The sequence below is a fragment of the Lutjanus erythropterus genome, chromosome 8 (genome assembly GCF_056507025.1).
Source record: "Lutjanus erythropterus isolate fLutEry1 chromosome 8, fLutEry1.hap2, whole genome shotgun sequence".
Lineage (NCBI taxonomy): Eukaryota > Metazoa > Chordata > Actinopteri > Lutjaniformes > Lutjanidae > Lutjanus > Lutjanus erythropterus.
Window position 1 is genome coordinate 22,612,130 of NC_139324.1, and position 18,374 is coordinate 22,630,503.

The following is an 18,374-nucleotide window of genomic DNA, read 5'->3' on the forward strand; positions in this document are numbered from 1 at the left end:
TAAAAATGGAGGCTGTGTATCTGTAAGAGCCAAAGTCCACCACAGTGAAACCACTGCAGCTGTAAGCTGATATCAGGAGCAACAGTACTAATGTGTTAGAAATGACACATACAAACAAAAGTATTAGAGCTGCAATAATTCAGCCATTAATTGATCAGTCAATCAACAGAAATTAGTTGCCAAATATTTTGAAAATGTTTAATTGTTTGAGGTTTTTCAAGTAAAAATGTCAAACATTTGCTGGTTGCGGCCTCTTAAATGTAAGGATTTGCTACTTTTCTTTGTCATTTATGACACTAAAGTCTTTTAACTGCTGTTTGGACAAAAGAGGCATTATGAATTCAATTTTGGCCTTTTGATGAGCGTTCTTCTCATTTTTGGCATTTTATGGAGTAAATGATTAATCTTAAAATAATCGGAAAGATTATAAATTTAATCATTAGTTGCAGCCCTAATTAATACAGTCAAGTGTGTATACAGCCCAAGGGAGAAAGGTCAAGACATGTGTAAAGACACATTGTGGTCTGTATTCAACATGTAGAATTAGCATCAGAGTCAGTCAAGAGACTGAGCAGATGTTAAGACAACTACATCAGTGATTTCACGCATTCAAAGATTCTTCTGACTGTTTTACTTCTGCCTTTTCATTTCATTTTCAACAACATCAGAGCAAAGTTAACAGTTGGACCAAAAACCAAAACCAAAAACATTTGATCTAACCAAGCGGCAACTTGAAGTACTAAGTGAAGCCAATGTAGAGCTGGCAACGACCACTTCAGGCAGGCTCTAAAAACAAGCTGATCTATACAGACATCCATAAAAAGCCCAACCTTTCAGCAGAAATTAACATGTTTACAACAAGGTACAAATAAGTTTTTTGTTGGAGCTAAATTCTTTATTAGTCCATTATATAAAGACATTCAATTCTGTAATATACCTTAACTGCATTGCACTTTTGTTGATATTGAACATTCTTTTAAACAAAAACTTTTCCCAAAGCTAAAATAAGCATTGGATTCTTGCTTACTCACTCTTTTCACTGGTATACTAGTGTGGAATTTACTTCAATTATGATTACCGTTAATGAATCAAAGCAGTTATTTACAATGTACATTCCTGGTGAGAATACAAATGCATCAACACATCTACAGAGACACAGAGGGACAAAGGCTGTGGAGCAGTTAGTCTGACAAACTAGAGACAGGGGGGAAGGAGAGGCGACATGTTGGGTGGTGACTCGACTGTAGCAGAAGGAACTGTTCCACCCTGTAGCCATTGAATGTTCACTTCCTGTTTGTATTGACTGGGACCGCACCGCTCTGGTTCGTTTACAATGGTGGCAGCAATGGAGGTCAACTAGCTGAGGAAATGGCTGCCATTGTAGCGTACAAGCTTTTCACAGTTTCTTCTCTTATCTTTGACAGATGCTTGAATTGCACCGGAAGAATACTACATTACAGTGCTTCATTCAAAATCTTTCTTACATAAAAGTACTTAAAATAACTAAACTACTAAGTACTTATTCTGAAGAAGAATGGCCCCTGTGACTGGTTTGGTCCAACTGGAGCCCTTAAAGGAGTCATGTGGGGATCATGAGATGATTGATGGGAGAAGAAAAAAAAGTTGCACAAGTCTGTATCTCTTCGTGAAATATTAGACAATTTGACTTCTTTTGACCTCAAATACGTATTTACTGTAAATGAAACCATCTGAGACGCTGCAGCCTCAATACATGGGGCGCAGACTCTACCAACTGAGACACAAGGGCACCCCAAATCATTATATTTTAAGTGTGTCATATGTTTCTTAGGTAAAATTTTAATCTGAGAAGTGAGTGGTAATTATTATTTGCTAGCCTTGCATGTCAAAGAATATGACTCAGTTCCAGCCATCCTGAAACCTGACTGCCAGCCTGCCGAAGTGTTACTGAACAAATCACTGAATCAGTCCTGCAGTCTAGCTTTTCTCTAAGCAACTATTGACTACTGTAAAGGAATAAGCAGCCTGAAAGTATGTCAAAATTGTCACAGTACAGTTGTGCAGATAATTCAGTCATGTAAGACGCAGAGCAAAGCCCTGCTATCAACAAACACCAAACAAACGGTGGGTCTAAGGCTGTGATATAAGTGGAAATCGATTTGGCTCAGGCGGCCCCACAGCTTTTCCCTGCAGGGGCAGCCTCATAACTTTGAGTGTAGTTCTGTGCATAGGCTTGAGATGAGCATTCCTCGCATGCCAAGCTCCATCACAGGGCCTTTAACCACTGGTGTACCAAATCCAAACTGGATCAGCAGCATTTTATGAAGAAATCCTGTGATTAGGTTCCTAAATGTAATTCCTCAATCTTGCCTCACTCATCTCTGGCAGGGAACAGAACAGAACTTTGAGGAAATCCACAAAATACAAAAGAATGTTTGTTTCCAGTTAGAGTTGTAAACTATTTTAGTGATTTCCGACTATCTTTAGAACAGATTAATCAATTCTGTCTTCTCTGATCATTTAGGGCTGACTGATTTATATCTTTGGGTTGTGGACAAAACAAGATATTTCAGGATGTCACTTTGGGCCATGGGAAATACTGATCAATATTTTTCACAATTATCTGACATTTTATGGCTCAAACAACTAATCGATTAATTGAGAAAATGATAGACATGATTAATCTATAATGAAAATAATTGTGAGTAGCAGCCATATTTCCATCGACTACTGTTTTGCGATTATTAGGAGTTGGATCATTAAAATAAGCAGTCGCAAAACCATTAAACAACTGCGGAGGAAGAAGGCACAACGAGATGACAGAATTAAAAGAGCAGTGGCCTTTACCACAAACGGCGAAAACTGAGGAAGCTTTTCCAAAGTTTGCTGCTTGCAACCTTTTCTATTGCGAAATTTCAAAATGTATGTTGATGGAAACACTCCTAGTGTTGGCCAGAAATACAGACTTCCTCATTCATAATCAGTGAATCCTGTCGCAGGATAGATCTCTATGTGGTGTCACAGCATTTCATAAGCTTTCAAGCAGGACCTCCTGGCTTACATTTCATCTTCTCACAGCACAAAGTAGCAACCAACCCACATCAATGCAATGGTCCTTGCATTGTTTTTGCTACAGTTGGATTAAAAGTGCCCTAAGTTTCAGCTTCAGTGCAACAACGAGGTGCCACATGATGAATTTCTGTCCCCTTATGTAACAGGTGCAATGACTTGTAGTGGTCTACTTACATACTCTGTGTTTAACAGCATAAAATCTGATGTTTGGGACAATTACCAAAACCATTTTACAAATTTAATTCCTTCCAGATGTAACTTTCGAAACTTAAGGCGTAAATATAACAGATGAATAAAATGGTCCTGATGTTGAGATCAACTCTCCTTCAACTCAAGGGAAGTGAAGTGACCCCTGATTAACAGCATCCACATGATGCCTTTACTCAGTGATTTCTGAGGCCTCGCTTCCCACGGAAACAGTCTCCCTCCTCACTCTTCTCCACAGACGTCTGATGACGCTCTTGCATTCCTCAAGTAGGACAGAGGGAATAGACGCCAAAACAGCCCAGTTGGGAAACCCACCTGATATTTCAACATTTGAACGCTCAGGCCCACGTTACGTAACCACAGCACTGTATACTTGGCAGGGAAGACTTGTATTGTACTGCATTTAAGAGCGTATGGCACTCTTGACTGCTTTCGTATAAGATTCCTGACTGAAGGAGGCAGAGCGGCTTCAAACAGAGTGAAGTGGCTTTCACAACACCCGCGCAACACTTGCCAAGACACAATACTCACATATTCATACATTGCATTAATACACACCACAATAGATCCTCTGTCTCTCTGCTTCTTGTGAATGTCTCACACATTCACACATTTGGAGTGTAAAAATACAACATGGCAAAATAAACTGCAGTACAAAAATATGACAGAAGCATAATAGCAATAAAAAAAATCAATCATAATAGTAATATAATCCAGAGCTCAAGAAACTCACATCTCCCATGTTTTAATCAATCAAACAAATATATGGGAAGAAAAAAGGATCCAAGTTGAATTTTAGTGAAATAAACGTCAGCACGATCATACTCGTTCAACTTAGTTTCGCTCAGTATTTTTTCCTGTTTATCCACCACCCTGACCCACATTCTCATTCATCCACATTTTCACTCATTCACATCTTAGATTAGTTTAATGGAGATAAAGGTTTGTTTATTGAATAAAAGCAATAAGGAATTTGCTTTTCTATTATCTGTATTTTCAGGGATAGACACTAATATTTTTAAGCTCTGGTCCCACAGACCACCAAGACCTTGAATTTGGTGGCCAAATTTAAACTTAAACAATAAAAACAATACAGAAAGACAATTTAATACCACCTTTGAGTTTGACTTTGAGACTTCTGTTCTCCCCTTTTCCCACAAATAGTGACGTGATGTTTGCTGAAGGCATTGTTTCAGGTGAAAAACAAACAAGACTTCTCAGCTGGTTGAGGAAACAGGCAAAACAAGGCAGTATATTACTTAGATGTGCCACTTAAACTCCTGCTTTCATTCACGATGACATTTTTGTTGCCGTTTTGTTTTTTTTTCAAAGTCTGCTTTTTGTGTTTCTGGTTCTTCTGTAAGGATTGCATTAACAGTTTTAGAAGTCTTAGTATACTCATACTTTAGTAGCCTCAACATATCAGTAGCTAGACGGCGACAGGTACTGTTCAGTGTTTCTGTAGAAAGCTGACTAAAAGGTAAAAAAAAAAAATTGGAATATTTGTGAAACTCGAACAGTATGTTGGTGATGGCTCGCAGTTTGGGCATACTTGAGAAACAGAATATTTGAGGAGGCCATAGAGAACTTTTTGTGGCCATGGGCCATTATGTCATGGTCAATGTCGAACTCTGACTACAATGTAAAATTTCTGGAAATTCAGCTGAAAAAGTGGGGCATTCTTGGAGACTAGCCTATTCTTCCTTTTGGATGTGATTATTTAAATTTAAAGCTCATTTCAATCGACTGGATGGGACCATCCATGCCTACAGGAAACTGAAGAGACACAGACCTATATTCATACACACACACATGCGCGTGCACACACACGCAAGCACCCTCTCACACACATGCACACACTCTGGCTCACCTGGTCGCAGCCGGCATTGACCAGCTCCTGAAGCATCTGCCGGTTGACCTCCCCAGCACCAGGAGGGTGTCCTGATCCGGAGGATGGCCCCGACTCATTGGCAAAGGGCATTAGGGACTTGCGGATTTCCCGCAAGGCATTCTGGTAGTTGTTGAACTTCTGCGGAGGTCGGAGCTGCTGCTGTCGACTGGCTGTGTCTTTCCCGCTCTTGCAGTCAGCCCCTCTGCCGCCCTCTGTCCGGGAGCTGCCCCCGTGCAGGGCTTGACTCACTAGTTTGGCCGGCTGCTTCAGACCCTCCTTGATCTCCTGAAGCCGCTGGCGCGTGTTGCCCACATACGGGGCGGCTGGGAAAGTCTTGGGCCTCATAGCCTCAGTGCCCAGGGCAGGCACCTACTCTAAAAGGGAAACACCCGCACACACACACACACTCATACACACACACACACAGGCGCTCACTCCTCTGCACCCTCTGACAGATCCCTTTCAAGCTGGCTGACCTAAATAGATAAAGAGTCTCCAGGAGCACAGATTGGAGGCACCGATGTGGGAGTCCTCCTCCTCTGTCCCTTATTTGTTTGTGTCTCTCTTTGTGTTTTTGATTCCTGCTGGTGGGGTAGATGAACGTGAACTGCAGTACTACAGGCATTCCATGGTGTGGCTTTCAAGGCTCAGGTTCCAGCTTATTCCAGGAAATGCAGCCGGTCACGAGGGCACCACTGAGCCAAACCATGATGCTGCCAATCTTCGCCTGTGGAGGAAGGGATGGAGTTAGAGCATGGAGACTGTGGTCATGCATACTGTTCATGTTTTTCATATTTTCTAAAATTACAGCAAGCACTGGGCAGTTTACACCTTAAGCGCAGGCAGGAGAGCTGTGCTTTTAATTAAAAAGACCAAATATGTAGAAGTGAACCAGAGATGCCAATGACTCAGAAAGAAAGGACCGCAAAGGGTTGAAAAACACACAAAGCCGTAACAGAGGATAAAAATCTTGGAAATGTTAAATATGATGGCAACTGAAAGACAGAATTTCTACTTTTAACTGATGCATGTTGATTCTCTCAGTGCACTTCAGCAGGGTATAGATTAACAATAGCAATACAGAGGTGTAACTTGATTTAAATTTTATGTAAACATGTAATTGAGATTTTGAGTGGATGTTCGCTATCTTTTTTCCTCCCTTCTGCATGGTGATATGGTTGGTTGTGTAGTTTGATAGCAAGAAAATTATTTTAATCATTCAAATTCTGATTCTAATGATCGATTTTGTTTCTAAATGAATCACTAGTCCGATCCTTTGAACGTCCTGCATTCTCTTTTCTGATTTCTTAAATATTTGGGGGTTTACTTACGCTCCTTTATTGTGATGAGAGGAGTATCCCGTCCTTGTAAAATGTTTAGCATAGCACTGGCTGAATATTGAACTGAAAATAATAATTGACTCAAAATTAAGTAACACAAATTCATTAGGAGACAGGAGGACATGAATGCATTCAACTTGTATGTCAACAGGTGCAGAGAGATAGCCAGGTTGATATACAGTAGAAGTTTAACTTGAAACTAGCACAAGTGAAATTTGTGCAGGAACCCACAAGCAGAATTTAAATTAAAATTTCTTAATGAGTCCTAAGGAATCATTATTTTAGAATTGGCTCATGGTGCCAAAAACCCTAGGTCTATGGATTATCCTGAGTAACTGGGTCATGATTACAGGAAAGAGACACTGGTGTTGAATTTTGAAAGTATTTTTTGGTGCTTTGAGTACAACAGCCCGAGTACCATTTCGTTCCATTGTATTTGAGAGAAGGCAGACAACTCTGTGGCTGATATCTCTAAAACTCTAACAAATATAATAATCTAGAAGGATATATAGCACTACTGGTAAGAGAAAAAAATAGCTATATTCTTGATTTTGGGGTGAATTGTCCCTATAAAGGTTACTGGAATACAGCAGGGTTTGATGAAGTGAAAGAATAAGCCTAAAATAAAAATCATTTCCCTTTAGAGTTTTATTCAGGCTTCACATCAGAGATGGATGATATAATCAAATGTTATCAGTTTGATATCAATGTGTCCAAAACAAACAACTTGTTTTCCAGAAATAAAATAAGACACACGGGATCAGTTTGAGACTGGTCTAAACCTGTAAGTCAGGAAGTCAGATTCAATATTAGTGCTGCTTAAGCTGTACTCTTGCACACCTAATGCATAATTCAGGAATGCAAGGGGTCATAAAACACCACCTGCCCCCCTGCACACCCCATCAATGCATAGCTGCGGTTGCAAAAGTCAGCCCCCGTCACCGCATGCTTCTGTTACGTGGTCATCGGTAAACACCCTTGTGAGAGCGTCGAGCTCCAGCTTGGGGTCAAAACAAGTCAGCGGCCCTCCCCTGCGTCCGCCTCTCTGCCTGCGATGCTCCCCTGTGATCAGACATTTAACACCGTTTGACAGTCTTATCTGGAGGAACATACTTCACATTCTACCACAACAACATTACTCCTCCAGGGCAGATGGGATAACGTGTGGAATAAATGCACATGTTCCTGTCAGGAGCCTCACGTGAGTCCAGTGTGAAACATCTTGGGTGATACAATATGTGAGATATTTGGAAGGTTTTCTCTGTATTAAATAGAGGGTACAAGAGGACAGGAGCAACAATATGATGGATAATAAACAATTGCTTTAAATGTTTGAATGTGAATTAATTCAAATATTGACCATCTCAAACACTCTAAAATGGCAAAAACTCAGTGCTTCCCACAGGAATTTACTCTTGCCTGGATGGAAATGATGTACTTGGACAACAAACTCCCCAGTGACATAACTGTCTTAAGGGTAACAAGCATGATGTAAGCAAGACTAAGAATCTAAAGCCATGCTAGTGGCTCTGTGGGGCTGAACCGAGACACAGTGGTGCTTTCAGCTAGCATCAGGCATGCTAACATGCTCACAATGGCAACATGCTGAAATTTAGCCAGTATAATATTAACCATGTTCACCATCTTATTTTAGCCTGGCAATCAGCATGACACACAAACTACAGCTGAGGCTGATGGGAATATTTTATGTCAAAATATTGATTTTTTTTTTTGTAAGTAGCCTCATAATATGTGGGATAATGTACAGGGAACGGAACCTGCATACAGATCTGTGCCAGATTCACCAAATAGAAAAAATGTCAACCTGCTTGTGGCGCTACAGGGGAAATCAGTGGATCACTAACGTCAATATAAGTAGTTATCCGGAGACTATGAAAGTATGCGTAAAATTTCATAGGAATGCATCGAATAGTTGTTGAGATATTTGAGTTGGACCAACATGGCCACAAACATGGCTAAAAGGCTAACAGCCTAATTAAGTTTTTTGTTGATATTTGTTGTAATAAAGAGTTGTGACAGTTTGACAATGTTAGACCATATCTGATCTTCTCAAAGGCTCGTATCGTATTAAATTTATATATCTGACCTGAGTCACTATATGTAAGATTCAGCTGACAGTATATGACTAAATGGAGCTCATGTCGATTTGGCATTTTTCTAAATTAAGTCAAAACTAAACAGAGGAATATCCCAGATTATTTAAGAGGAGGAAATATTTAATATTTGCATTAACTTTTCACCATTTATTGGTTGGCTTTTGTTCCACTTACATGTTTTTCTTACTTTCTCTCCTTCTTTCTTTACATTTAGGATCCCCTTCATTAAAGTCTCACTTTTCTTGCCAAGCAATATCTCTCGATAGAAGATCCTGAACCTGACAGGCAGGTTGGTTTCCTGTCCCACTGAGCAGCTCACAAGCGTCAAATATCTTCCTCAGCCAGAGAAGATTTCCGTTTGGCTGGCAGGTGATTTCTCGTCTCCAGATATTAATCTGGTTTGTTACCTTCATGGAAAAAATGCCAGACACAATCATATTCTGGCAGGTTTCAACATGGCTGTGGTTTTAAAATCCTGTCTGCTATTCCAACCATTTTGTTTAACAACCAACCTTCAATTGTTCTGGTTGTATTTAAAAGTGTGATTGATTAGTAAATGAAATTTACCTAATTATTTGAGCAACAATTGTCCTGACACATGAAAATAATTGATGAGTTGAAGGAGTTTCCTCCAGCTGTTATCTTTTGTGCTTATATAGTGCCCATGTACCACAGACACAAAAACAAGCTCTGTTCAATGATGCATTTAAAATGCATTTCAAAATGTATTTAAAGTCAGTTTAACCCTATGTTTGTTTCACCACTGAGAGTTAGCTTAACTCTGTGTTTTTCAAACTTTATGCCAAGGCACACCAAGGGACAAACCAAAATTTCAAGGCATGCTTTTATAATCAACCTAAACAACAGAAACAACAAGACTAGCCAATTAGAGGCCGAGTTTCTCGAGAGTGGGTGGGGGAAAAAATAGGGCATCAATCAACCAGGGCCCTTGATCTGCCACAATTATTATTCTCACCATCAGACAACTCCATGAACGGCAAAAACTGTAGTTCGCTTTGACAGATGGTTTTTAAAGGAGCTGTTTGATGAGTGCATACATAGTACTGATATATTAACTTAAAATAAATTCATAATAAATAAAAAGTACAGTGATGGTTCATCTCTATCATACTGGTGGCATAATGTTTGGGTCAATCAAAACTGTCGTCCAGTTATTCGGCATCAACTTTATCGGCTGTTGCTATGGTAACTAGCATTTTAATGTTCAGTGTACAGTGATTTAGGACAATACTTAAACTACTGACTGGAACTATGGCTGAGGTGTCCTGTTAGACTGTTTTAACGGTCAGACATCTGCTAGCCAATCAGCAAGCCTCGCCGTGATCATCTAAAGTGTGGGAGTATTTTAGACAGCGATGCAACAGTTTGGCTCTCTTTAGCTCCACAAGCTGAACATGACTTATCTTAGCAGGACAGCTGCTCCACACAAGTGCTGAAGTGAAGCACCGTGCGACCTGTCCTCCTCCTGCAGCTGCATCATCATCATCACCCTATTTACTTTCTGTCAGCACTCTAACACGATATATGAGGATAATCAGCATGTGGAGCATGTTTCTGTTAGTAGAAGTCTCTTTAATAGATTATCTATAAGTTTCTTCATCAGCCACAAGTTAAAAGTGATGTCCGCACCGCTGCTCTTAACTTTACACCATGTCAATCTCATCTGATGGTGTTATTCTGCTGTTTTGTACTTTGTGCTCATTTTATCAGCCACATGTGAGACAGAAATGGCTAAAACTAACATTTAAGACTGTCTGTAAGTCATTTCAGTCAGCAGAAAAACAACAAAAAGTATTTTCCTTGTCCCACACTAATGTAAAAATACACTGCTGATCATCTTACCTGCATATTACGCCAGTGATGAAATTTCTTTTTCCTCTGTATGTTTAGTTTCTCTACCTAGCACATGCCCAGGTTTTCGAATACTATGGTCAATTAAGTATAAAAAGCTAAAAAAAAAAAAAAAAAGAAGAAGAAGAAGAAAGAAAGAAAAAAAAAGAAAAAAGCTAAAGGTTTATTATACAACAGGTAGTTTTGACCAAGTAATCTGATTGGTCAGCTAGACATTTCAAATGTGATAAAGTCAGAATGAAACATTCAGTAGTTTAAACTAATTATTTTTGGATGAATTCAACAATATAATTAGAAAAATGAAGTGTTTTAAATTTGCTTGAGCTCAGATTTTTTTTTAAATTCAGTGTGGAAAAATTTACTGTTGTGTGTGATTCTACATATATCACTAAGTTATTATTCTATATATAAACACATATGTTCTTAATAATATTGTGATAATGTTATCTACCATATTGCCCACAGCTACTTTCCAGTAGATGCAGCGCAGGACTCATCATGGCATTCATACCAAAGTTGCCAAACATAAGAAGCTGTTGAACTGAACCCCCACCCACCTCCTCCCTGGCAGACTTCATCCCTTTGGGCCATTTCTCAGAAGGACACAGCCCTCACTGTTCAGACAGATAAAACTTTGTATAGACAAAAACATGTTTTTTTTTTTATATCGGTGGGTGGTGGGGCAGGGTGGGGCCAAGTGTGCCAAGCTGCATAAATGTTGCCCCATCTCTGGGATCTCTTGCCTCCATTCCTGTGATGCTTCAGGCACCATGTCCGACCAACGAGCATTCCATTCCACAAGTAACTACAAGTAACTCATACCACTGTTGAATCATGGGACAGTCTACGCTGACCAAAATAACCCAAAAAACAAGAATTATGGATTATCTTTGTCTGGAAACAGGCTTTAGGAGGGTGGATGGGTATGTCTAACAGCAAAAATCTACCAGACAAAAATGTGCAAAGACATCGCAAACCACAAGTCATACAAACAGCCATAAACACACAGCATTCTTCTATACTTAACTCTAACCTTCATCAATACATTCCTCAGCTTTATCTCTACTTAGACCTGACTTTAAATCTAGCCGCTGACTCTTAGTTGGACCACACTCCACTTGGAATTGACAGATGTGTTCAGTTTCGTAAAAATATTCATACTTCATGCTACAAAAATGTAGGCTACAATGAACACAATCCTATTTAATGTGTCATTTAGTCTGATACTTACTCTTAAAATCTCAATACTTGTTGAGTTAAAAAAAAAATCTGCAAGCTGGTAAAATAATGCCATTCTCAAATAAAACATAAAAAAATTGCACAAAATACAAAAATTCAAACATGTTACAAACACTCAACTGTAACTCTCTTTGGGAAAAAAACATTTTTTTTGCTTCAAACGGCTATAACAATCACCTCTCCTCATGTATCTTGTTGGTGACTTCTTATATAGGGAATGTTAAAGCTTAAAAGTAAAACCTGACCAATATAGGCTGATACTGGCTTATCATAGTGATATCTGTTTATATCGGTATCAACATATATGTTGTCTCATATACACACCTACATGAAGACATGAAAACAAATGTAGATTGTTTTTATTTGTTTGCTTTATAAGCAGCATTTTATGTGTATCTGATCCCTTTTCTTAATTCAGGGAATACATATATTTTGCTCTATTTGTGTTTATTTATAGTTATTTTGACAATTATTAAAAAATACTGGTGAAAGTTCACTGTTTGAGTGCCCCGATATCATTTTGAACAATTAAGTTAAATTGAAAATATCCATTACATATGTTTGACACAAGTATTTACCACTTTTGAGGGATCATTGCAAAAAATGCATGTCTACAGATATGTTCTATATATTATATTCTTGATAAAACCTATTGATATAAAAGCAAAGCTAGCTGCATGAACTGAGTCAGCTGACAGATTAGGCTGTCAGTGACAAACAGAAAGCTGAAGTGGATTGTAACTCCCCCTGATTTTACTATTTCTCTGTGTGCGATTAAAGCTGTATGATTAATTGATTAGGCTAATAGATTAGCTGTCAACTAAATAGGCTATTCTGATAATCAATCAACCAGTGTGAGTACATTTTTAAGTTTCAAAAAGTCAAAATTCTCTGATTCCAGCTTCTTAAATGTGAATATTTTCTGGTTTCTTTATGCCTCTCTGACAGTAAACTGAATATCTTAAGGCTGTGAACAAAACAAGACATATGAGTACATCGTCTTGGGCTATGGGACATTAAACATTTTTAAACAATTTTCTGATGTAAAAAAAGAAAAGCAAAGACGGTAAAACTGAACTTCAGCGTTCAAAACAACCCTTATAAAATCTAGAGGTGACAAGAGACAGACACTGGAGCCACACAGTTTTTCAGTCCACTGAAACAGACACACATGCACATCAGAGTTTACATCTGGTGGGCACAGTGGCCGACTGATCGCAAATATCAATCAGGGTCTTTGCTATTTTGTCACCCAGTTTGTTTGTTTATTTCCTTGGTTATAGCTTAAAGGGACAGTTAATATTATCTGAAGCGGGGTTGTATGAGGCTCTTATCGGCATACGCCAGTCGGCATGCCCCCAGTTTGGAGAAGCGAAGAGGAATACAAGCACAGAAGCTAACCAAAGACCTGCTGTGGACAGGATCAACAACAACGAGTATTTTAGCCCCTTAATAAAAGTGTACACTATATTTAGAATATCGTCAGTTTATCTTGCCTTCAGACAGCTTTTAACAGGGAACCGCTGTTATATAAGCCAAATATCTCTCTAAACCAACCAAATTCCACACAACACAGGAATTGCTTGTCCACCCTGTTTCTAGTTTGTTTGTGCTATTTTGTAACTTCTGTGTTTTACAAGGATAGTTCAGATTCACCAGAGTCACACAATAACACAAACACGCTAACCAATCGAGGCAGCGGTAGACCAGCAAGGTAAAATGACTGACTTCGCCCGTCTCCGGCTTGGAGAGAGTGATATTTGGCTCATGTAACAGCGGTTTTCCCATCTGATGGCAAAATAAAGCAGTGAAAATATTTTTTTTATTTTTTTGATGGACCTTTTTTCAGTGGCTAAAATAGCTTTTGCTGCTGACCCTGTCCACAGCAGTATGTTGCTCAGCTTCAATGCTGATACTTTTCTCTGCTTCCCCGAACTCAGGACATGCCGACTGCCATCTATTGTAGTTGTTGTTGTGTAGCCCATGTTAAACAATCCAAACTATCCCTTTAAATGGCCTCAGCCTACATCTGCCAGCATCTGTCTGCAGTCCGGTGGTGATTTCCCACTGCAGTCATCCCTGTGGTTCTTCCCTGACAGATGCCTCAGCACTGCCTGACAGAATGAAATCCAGCTGTGGCCTGATACCTGACGACACGCTGTTGCACCACTATAACCTTAGCAGAATGGGCCTAATTGTTTAACAAAATGTGATCTAACGCCTTAGGAAACGCACTGGCAGGAACGTGAAGTGTCTAAATAAAACTTGGGTGTTATGATTTGTTTTTTACATGAGGAGCATTCAGAAAGTCGGCTGCCACTGAGGGGACCGTGTCTCTGCTGCCAAGTGAATTCTTGACAATTCAAACACCTCTGGAGTGATAAGAATTAGCTGTAGTAAAACAGAAAGAGAGCCTCTGTGTGTGTGTGCAAGCATAGTAGTAGCACACCTGAATGAAACACATGGTTGCATCAGTACCGAACTATGCAGTCCTTTAGGGTGGAATAAAGTGAAAAAAGTAAATTTAAAAAAAGGCCTGCATACATCCTGGGCATTTTTTCCACTTTTCACCCAATATTTACCCCCTTTATCCAAACAGACCCAGATACTATTTCTTCCATAGTGTTATCTTTGACAAAATAAAAAAAATAGGGCTGCAAGATATGATAAAGTAATCATATTGCAATTATTTTGGATAGATTAATAAAAGTGGAAACTTTATTTTCACTGAAAAAACTATCTAAATCATGCTGATGTTACATTCGTTGGGCTCTGCACCAAACATATTTTCTTACATCTAGAGAGAAGGATTTGTAGGTCAGGGCATCTCTACAGCTCTACAATATTTCATTATAATGCTGTTTTGTCACACATTTTTCCTTTATCAAAACAATGCAGCATCTACAATTTAGATATTGCACTTAGCCATATTGTGATTTCAATAATATTTTGAAGAACTGTGCAGCCCTATAAAAAATAATCCAATAATTCCAGGGTTAATTTGGAGAAATCTATGTCTGTTCACAGCTTGTTTTTAATCACTTCACTGTTATTATAGAGTTATGGATACAGTGTTGCTCTAGAAACTCCACTGAAACACTGAAATGAGCACAACATGTTCTGATACACAGCATTTTGGCAGCAAATCTATAGCTGGATAGCTCCTGGGTCCCCAACATGTAGTTTGGGCCCCTTGGAGGTCCTCAAATTAGGTTTTGCATTTAAAAAAAACTTGGCAATTTCAACATAACGTCAATGACTTCAAATCAGCAACAAGGGAAAATGTATAAAATAGACTATTGTGTTGATTCTGCATTTGTGACAAAGCTTTAAAACCTTTACAAAATGGTGACTGTGTAGTTTACAGTCTTTGCCTGGGGCCCCTGGACATGAAAACGTACGGAAACCCCTGTTTTAACGTCCTGTGGCCTTCCTCACTGTATCCCAGCAGGCTGGGGCTGGGGGCTCAGAGGAGCAACATTCCTCTGCAGAAACAACTGAGGGAGACCTGTTAGACCTAAAAAAAAAAAAAAAAAAGGGAGAGGAAAGGAACCCTTTCTCCATATCCCTCACTTTAACACACCCGTGACGGAACTTTTTCCTCAGCAACAAGTCGTGGAAATAAAGTAACACCACCACTCCCCTCCCCAAAAAAGTAAGTCTCAACTTACCATGTGATAGAAGTAGCAAGAATAACTCAGATTGAAGTGTAAATCCCGGCAAAACGACAACTTTTAAAGTCCCTTTCTCGTGTACAAACAGCTGAGGAGCTCAGAGAAGACGGAGGAACTGGGTAAATATGATGAAATGAGCCTCCATTTTCTCCCCAGACTCCAGGCAGGATCAGAAATGCAGCACAAAGTTGGACACTCGCTGCATTGTTAACATTCCACAGGTCACGTGACGGACCGACGCACGTCAGTACGGCTCCAAAGATCGTCTATTGGAGACATGATCCACTCTGAGGCTTTGTGTTACTTAGGGACAACTATTGATTTGGAGAAGTTTGTCTACCTGAACAGTCGCGTTTCATCACCAAATGCAAACTTAACACCGGAGACCGGTAAAGTATAGAAGCTCGTATCTGCCACAAAAAGAAAAAATATCTCCATGGTAAATTACATTTATGAGATTAAAAAAAGTCATAATGATGACATAAAAAGTCCAAATAAGATTAAAAAGTCAATAGTATGACATAAAGAATCATAATCTTGAGATTAAAACATCAAAATTATATTAGTTATGGGAAAAAACGAGGTACTAATCATCACGTTATCTCACAATTATGACTTTGCCTTACAATTTCAACTTTATACTTCAATATTTTAACTTTTATCTCATTTCAACGACTTTCAACAAATAAGTACTTGTAATCTTAAGTTTCTCTTTGTATAATAATAGATAATTTGGTAAAAATCCTCGGCGTTGCTGTATACCCCTGGGAGCTCCCAAGGCCTACATTTTTAAATTCTACATCTAGTGGTGACTTTAAAAAGCATCAGAGTGAGAGGTCTTAGTATTTCCTCCTCTCTGACCGCACATATTCTAGGCGGGGCTTCCTCCAATGCATTTCTCTCCTTGATACATCAAAAAAATATCTGCACATTACTCAGTCACTCCTCGCTGGCCTTGGAAAGAAACTTTACCAATTAGCCAAAGGCCATGAATCAGTGTGAATGCAAATAGAGGCCTATTCTCTGTGATCAATCATCAGATCAAACACATGGATAAAAGAAGGGACGGCAAATACACCACAAAAGTTAAATATCTGTATACACACACGTCCTCATCAGTATGGAGGAAGAATCAAAGGGATGTTGAATTTCCCAAACTTTTAATTTTTCAGTCACAGAGGCAACAATGAGGAAAAACTCAACAAACCTTTAGACATTATATATCATGGAAGCACATGCACCCATAACAGTAAAGGCGTGTGAGATGTGTGAGATGTAAGATAGACAGAAAAAACACAAAACATGGACAATAACCAGTTTGTCTCTGAACATGTTGCATTCATCTTAACCTAGAATCTCTTTCTTTATTTTAGAGTAGGAGATCCATAAACCATTGGCGGCTTTGTGGAAGAAACATCAACCTCAAATCTCTTATATAAAACCCAAATAAACCATTGGATTATTCCTGCACGAACATAATTCAACCACCACTGATTTCAAAAGTTTTACTATTAACCATTCTTAATACTGGTAATTGTCAGGTTTCACCTGATAATAATTCTCTTGTATACACAAAGTGATGCATTTTATGCTTTCAGAGGCAGCAATAGCAAAATATAAAATAAGAAATTAGTTGTTACAAAAAGATCCAGGAAAAAAGATGTCACAGTACCCACCAGACTGTCTTGCTCCCACTTTCAAATTATTACTCTCATCACCTCTCCCGTCTAAAAGTTTTCTTCCCCATCCTTTAAGCAGGAAAGAATTCTGTGATTACAGCTTCTTACATGTGAATATTTGGTGGTTTCTTTCGTCCTCTATGACAGTGAACTGAATATCTTTGGGTTGTGGACAAAACAAGACATTTGTGAATGTCATCTTGGGCTTTTGGAAAACCTGAGCAACATTTTTCAACATTTTCTGAAATTTTATAGGCCAAACAACTAATCAATTAATCAAAAACATAATCAGCAATTAAAATAATAATTAATTGCAGCCCCACGAGCACCAACGTTCACCAGTTTTCAGACATCAGAGGAAGGACTGAGCAAGGCAGCATGGCTACTCATCACAAAAAAAACTAACCCTGACTCACCAACAAAAACATTAAGGGAGAAAAGCATGATGACATGCTTCAGGAACCACATGAGCTTACATTACGAGCACATGAAAAACATAGCTGGTCCATGGGAAGGAACATCCATCAGCCTGACAATAGAAGGCACATTCCACTTTGGGCTACCATAGCATGCCTATCTGAACCTCACACTGCTTATGAAGCTACACCAAAACTGAGCCTGTTTATTCTCTCTTATCACTGTAACAAGTTTCCCATTGTGAGAAAAACCTTTCCAAAATTACTTTTAGGTCCTGAGCCAAAGCACAAGAACCACTGTTGTAAGATTTAACCCCTTCAAAACTTTTCTCCTAAGACTTATAATCTATGTATAAGTACGTGACATTATTTGGAATTTATACACTGTAAATGGTAAGAAGGTGATTAATATAAAACTTAGTGGAAACATTTCTTCCTATACACAAACAAAACCTGGTGAAAAATGATAAGAGATGCTGTTAGAATATTTGGGCGCTGACTGTTTGTGTACATTTAGCTTACAAACCAAACGAGAAGAAGGGTTTGAAACATACTGTATGATGCAAAAATAAATATTTGTGGAATTCGTACAAACTAAGGCACCAGCAATGCAGGACAACAAAAGAGTGTTTCAATAACCCTTGAGTCTTGTTTTTACGCAGATAGCTCTGAAATCATAATCAGATGTTCTCTCAAGATATACTGGATTTCTCAGTTTATGTGACTACATGTAAGCCTGTAGCTTCATTTGACATTACAAACCCACAGCTGCATTTCAAGTTGGGTAACCTTCGCCTCCAGCCTTGTAACTAACAGGAACGTCTCTGTGGTATGTCCTCATGGTTAAAATCGGTTACAATCAATTAGAACAGAACACACTGAGCAAAG

At 38.9% G+C, this 18,374-nt stretch overlaps 1 protein-coding gene and 1 long non-coding RNA gene across 2 annotated transcripts in view; one reads left to right on the plus strand and one right to left on the minus strand.

The window, feature by feature from the left end:
* The window catches only part of lats2 (large tumor suppressor kinase 2), a 35,311-nt gene extending 19,710 nt beyond the window's left edge, over positions 1-15,601 (minus strand). Inside the window, exons 1-2 of the mRNA XM_084724933.1 lie at positions 15,389-15,601; positions 5,129-5,876 (exon numbers count right to left, since the gene is read on the minus strand). Coding sequence (XP_084581059.1) covers positions 5,129-5,494 — 366 coding nt within the window. The 5' untranslated portion in view covers positions 5,495-5,876; positions 15,389-15,601. The remainder of the gene's footprint in view (positions 1-5,128; positions 5,877-15,388) is intronic.
* LOC146322824 (uncharacterized) lies at positions 7,437-11,675 on the plus strand. Its single transcript, XR_014771277.1, has 3 exons — positions 7,437-7,690; positions 8,821-8,975; positions 10,944-11,675. It is a non-coding gene; the product is annotated as an uncharacterized LOC146322824 (long non-coding RNA).
* Positions 15,602-18,374: the final 2,773 nt, after the last annotated feature.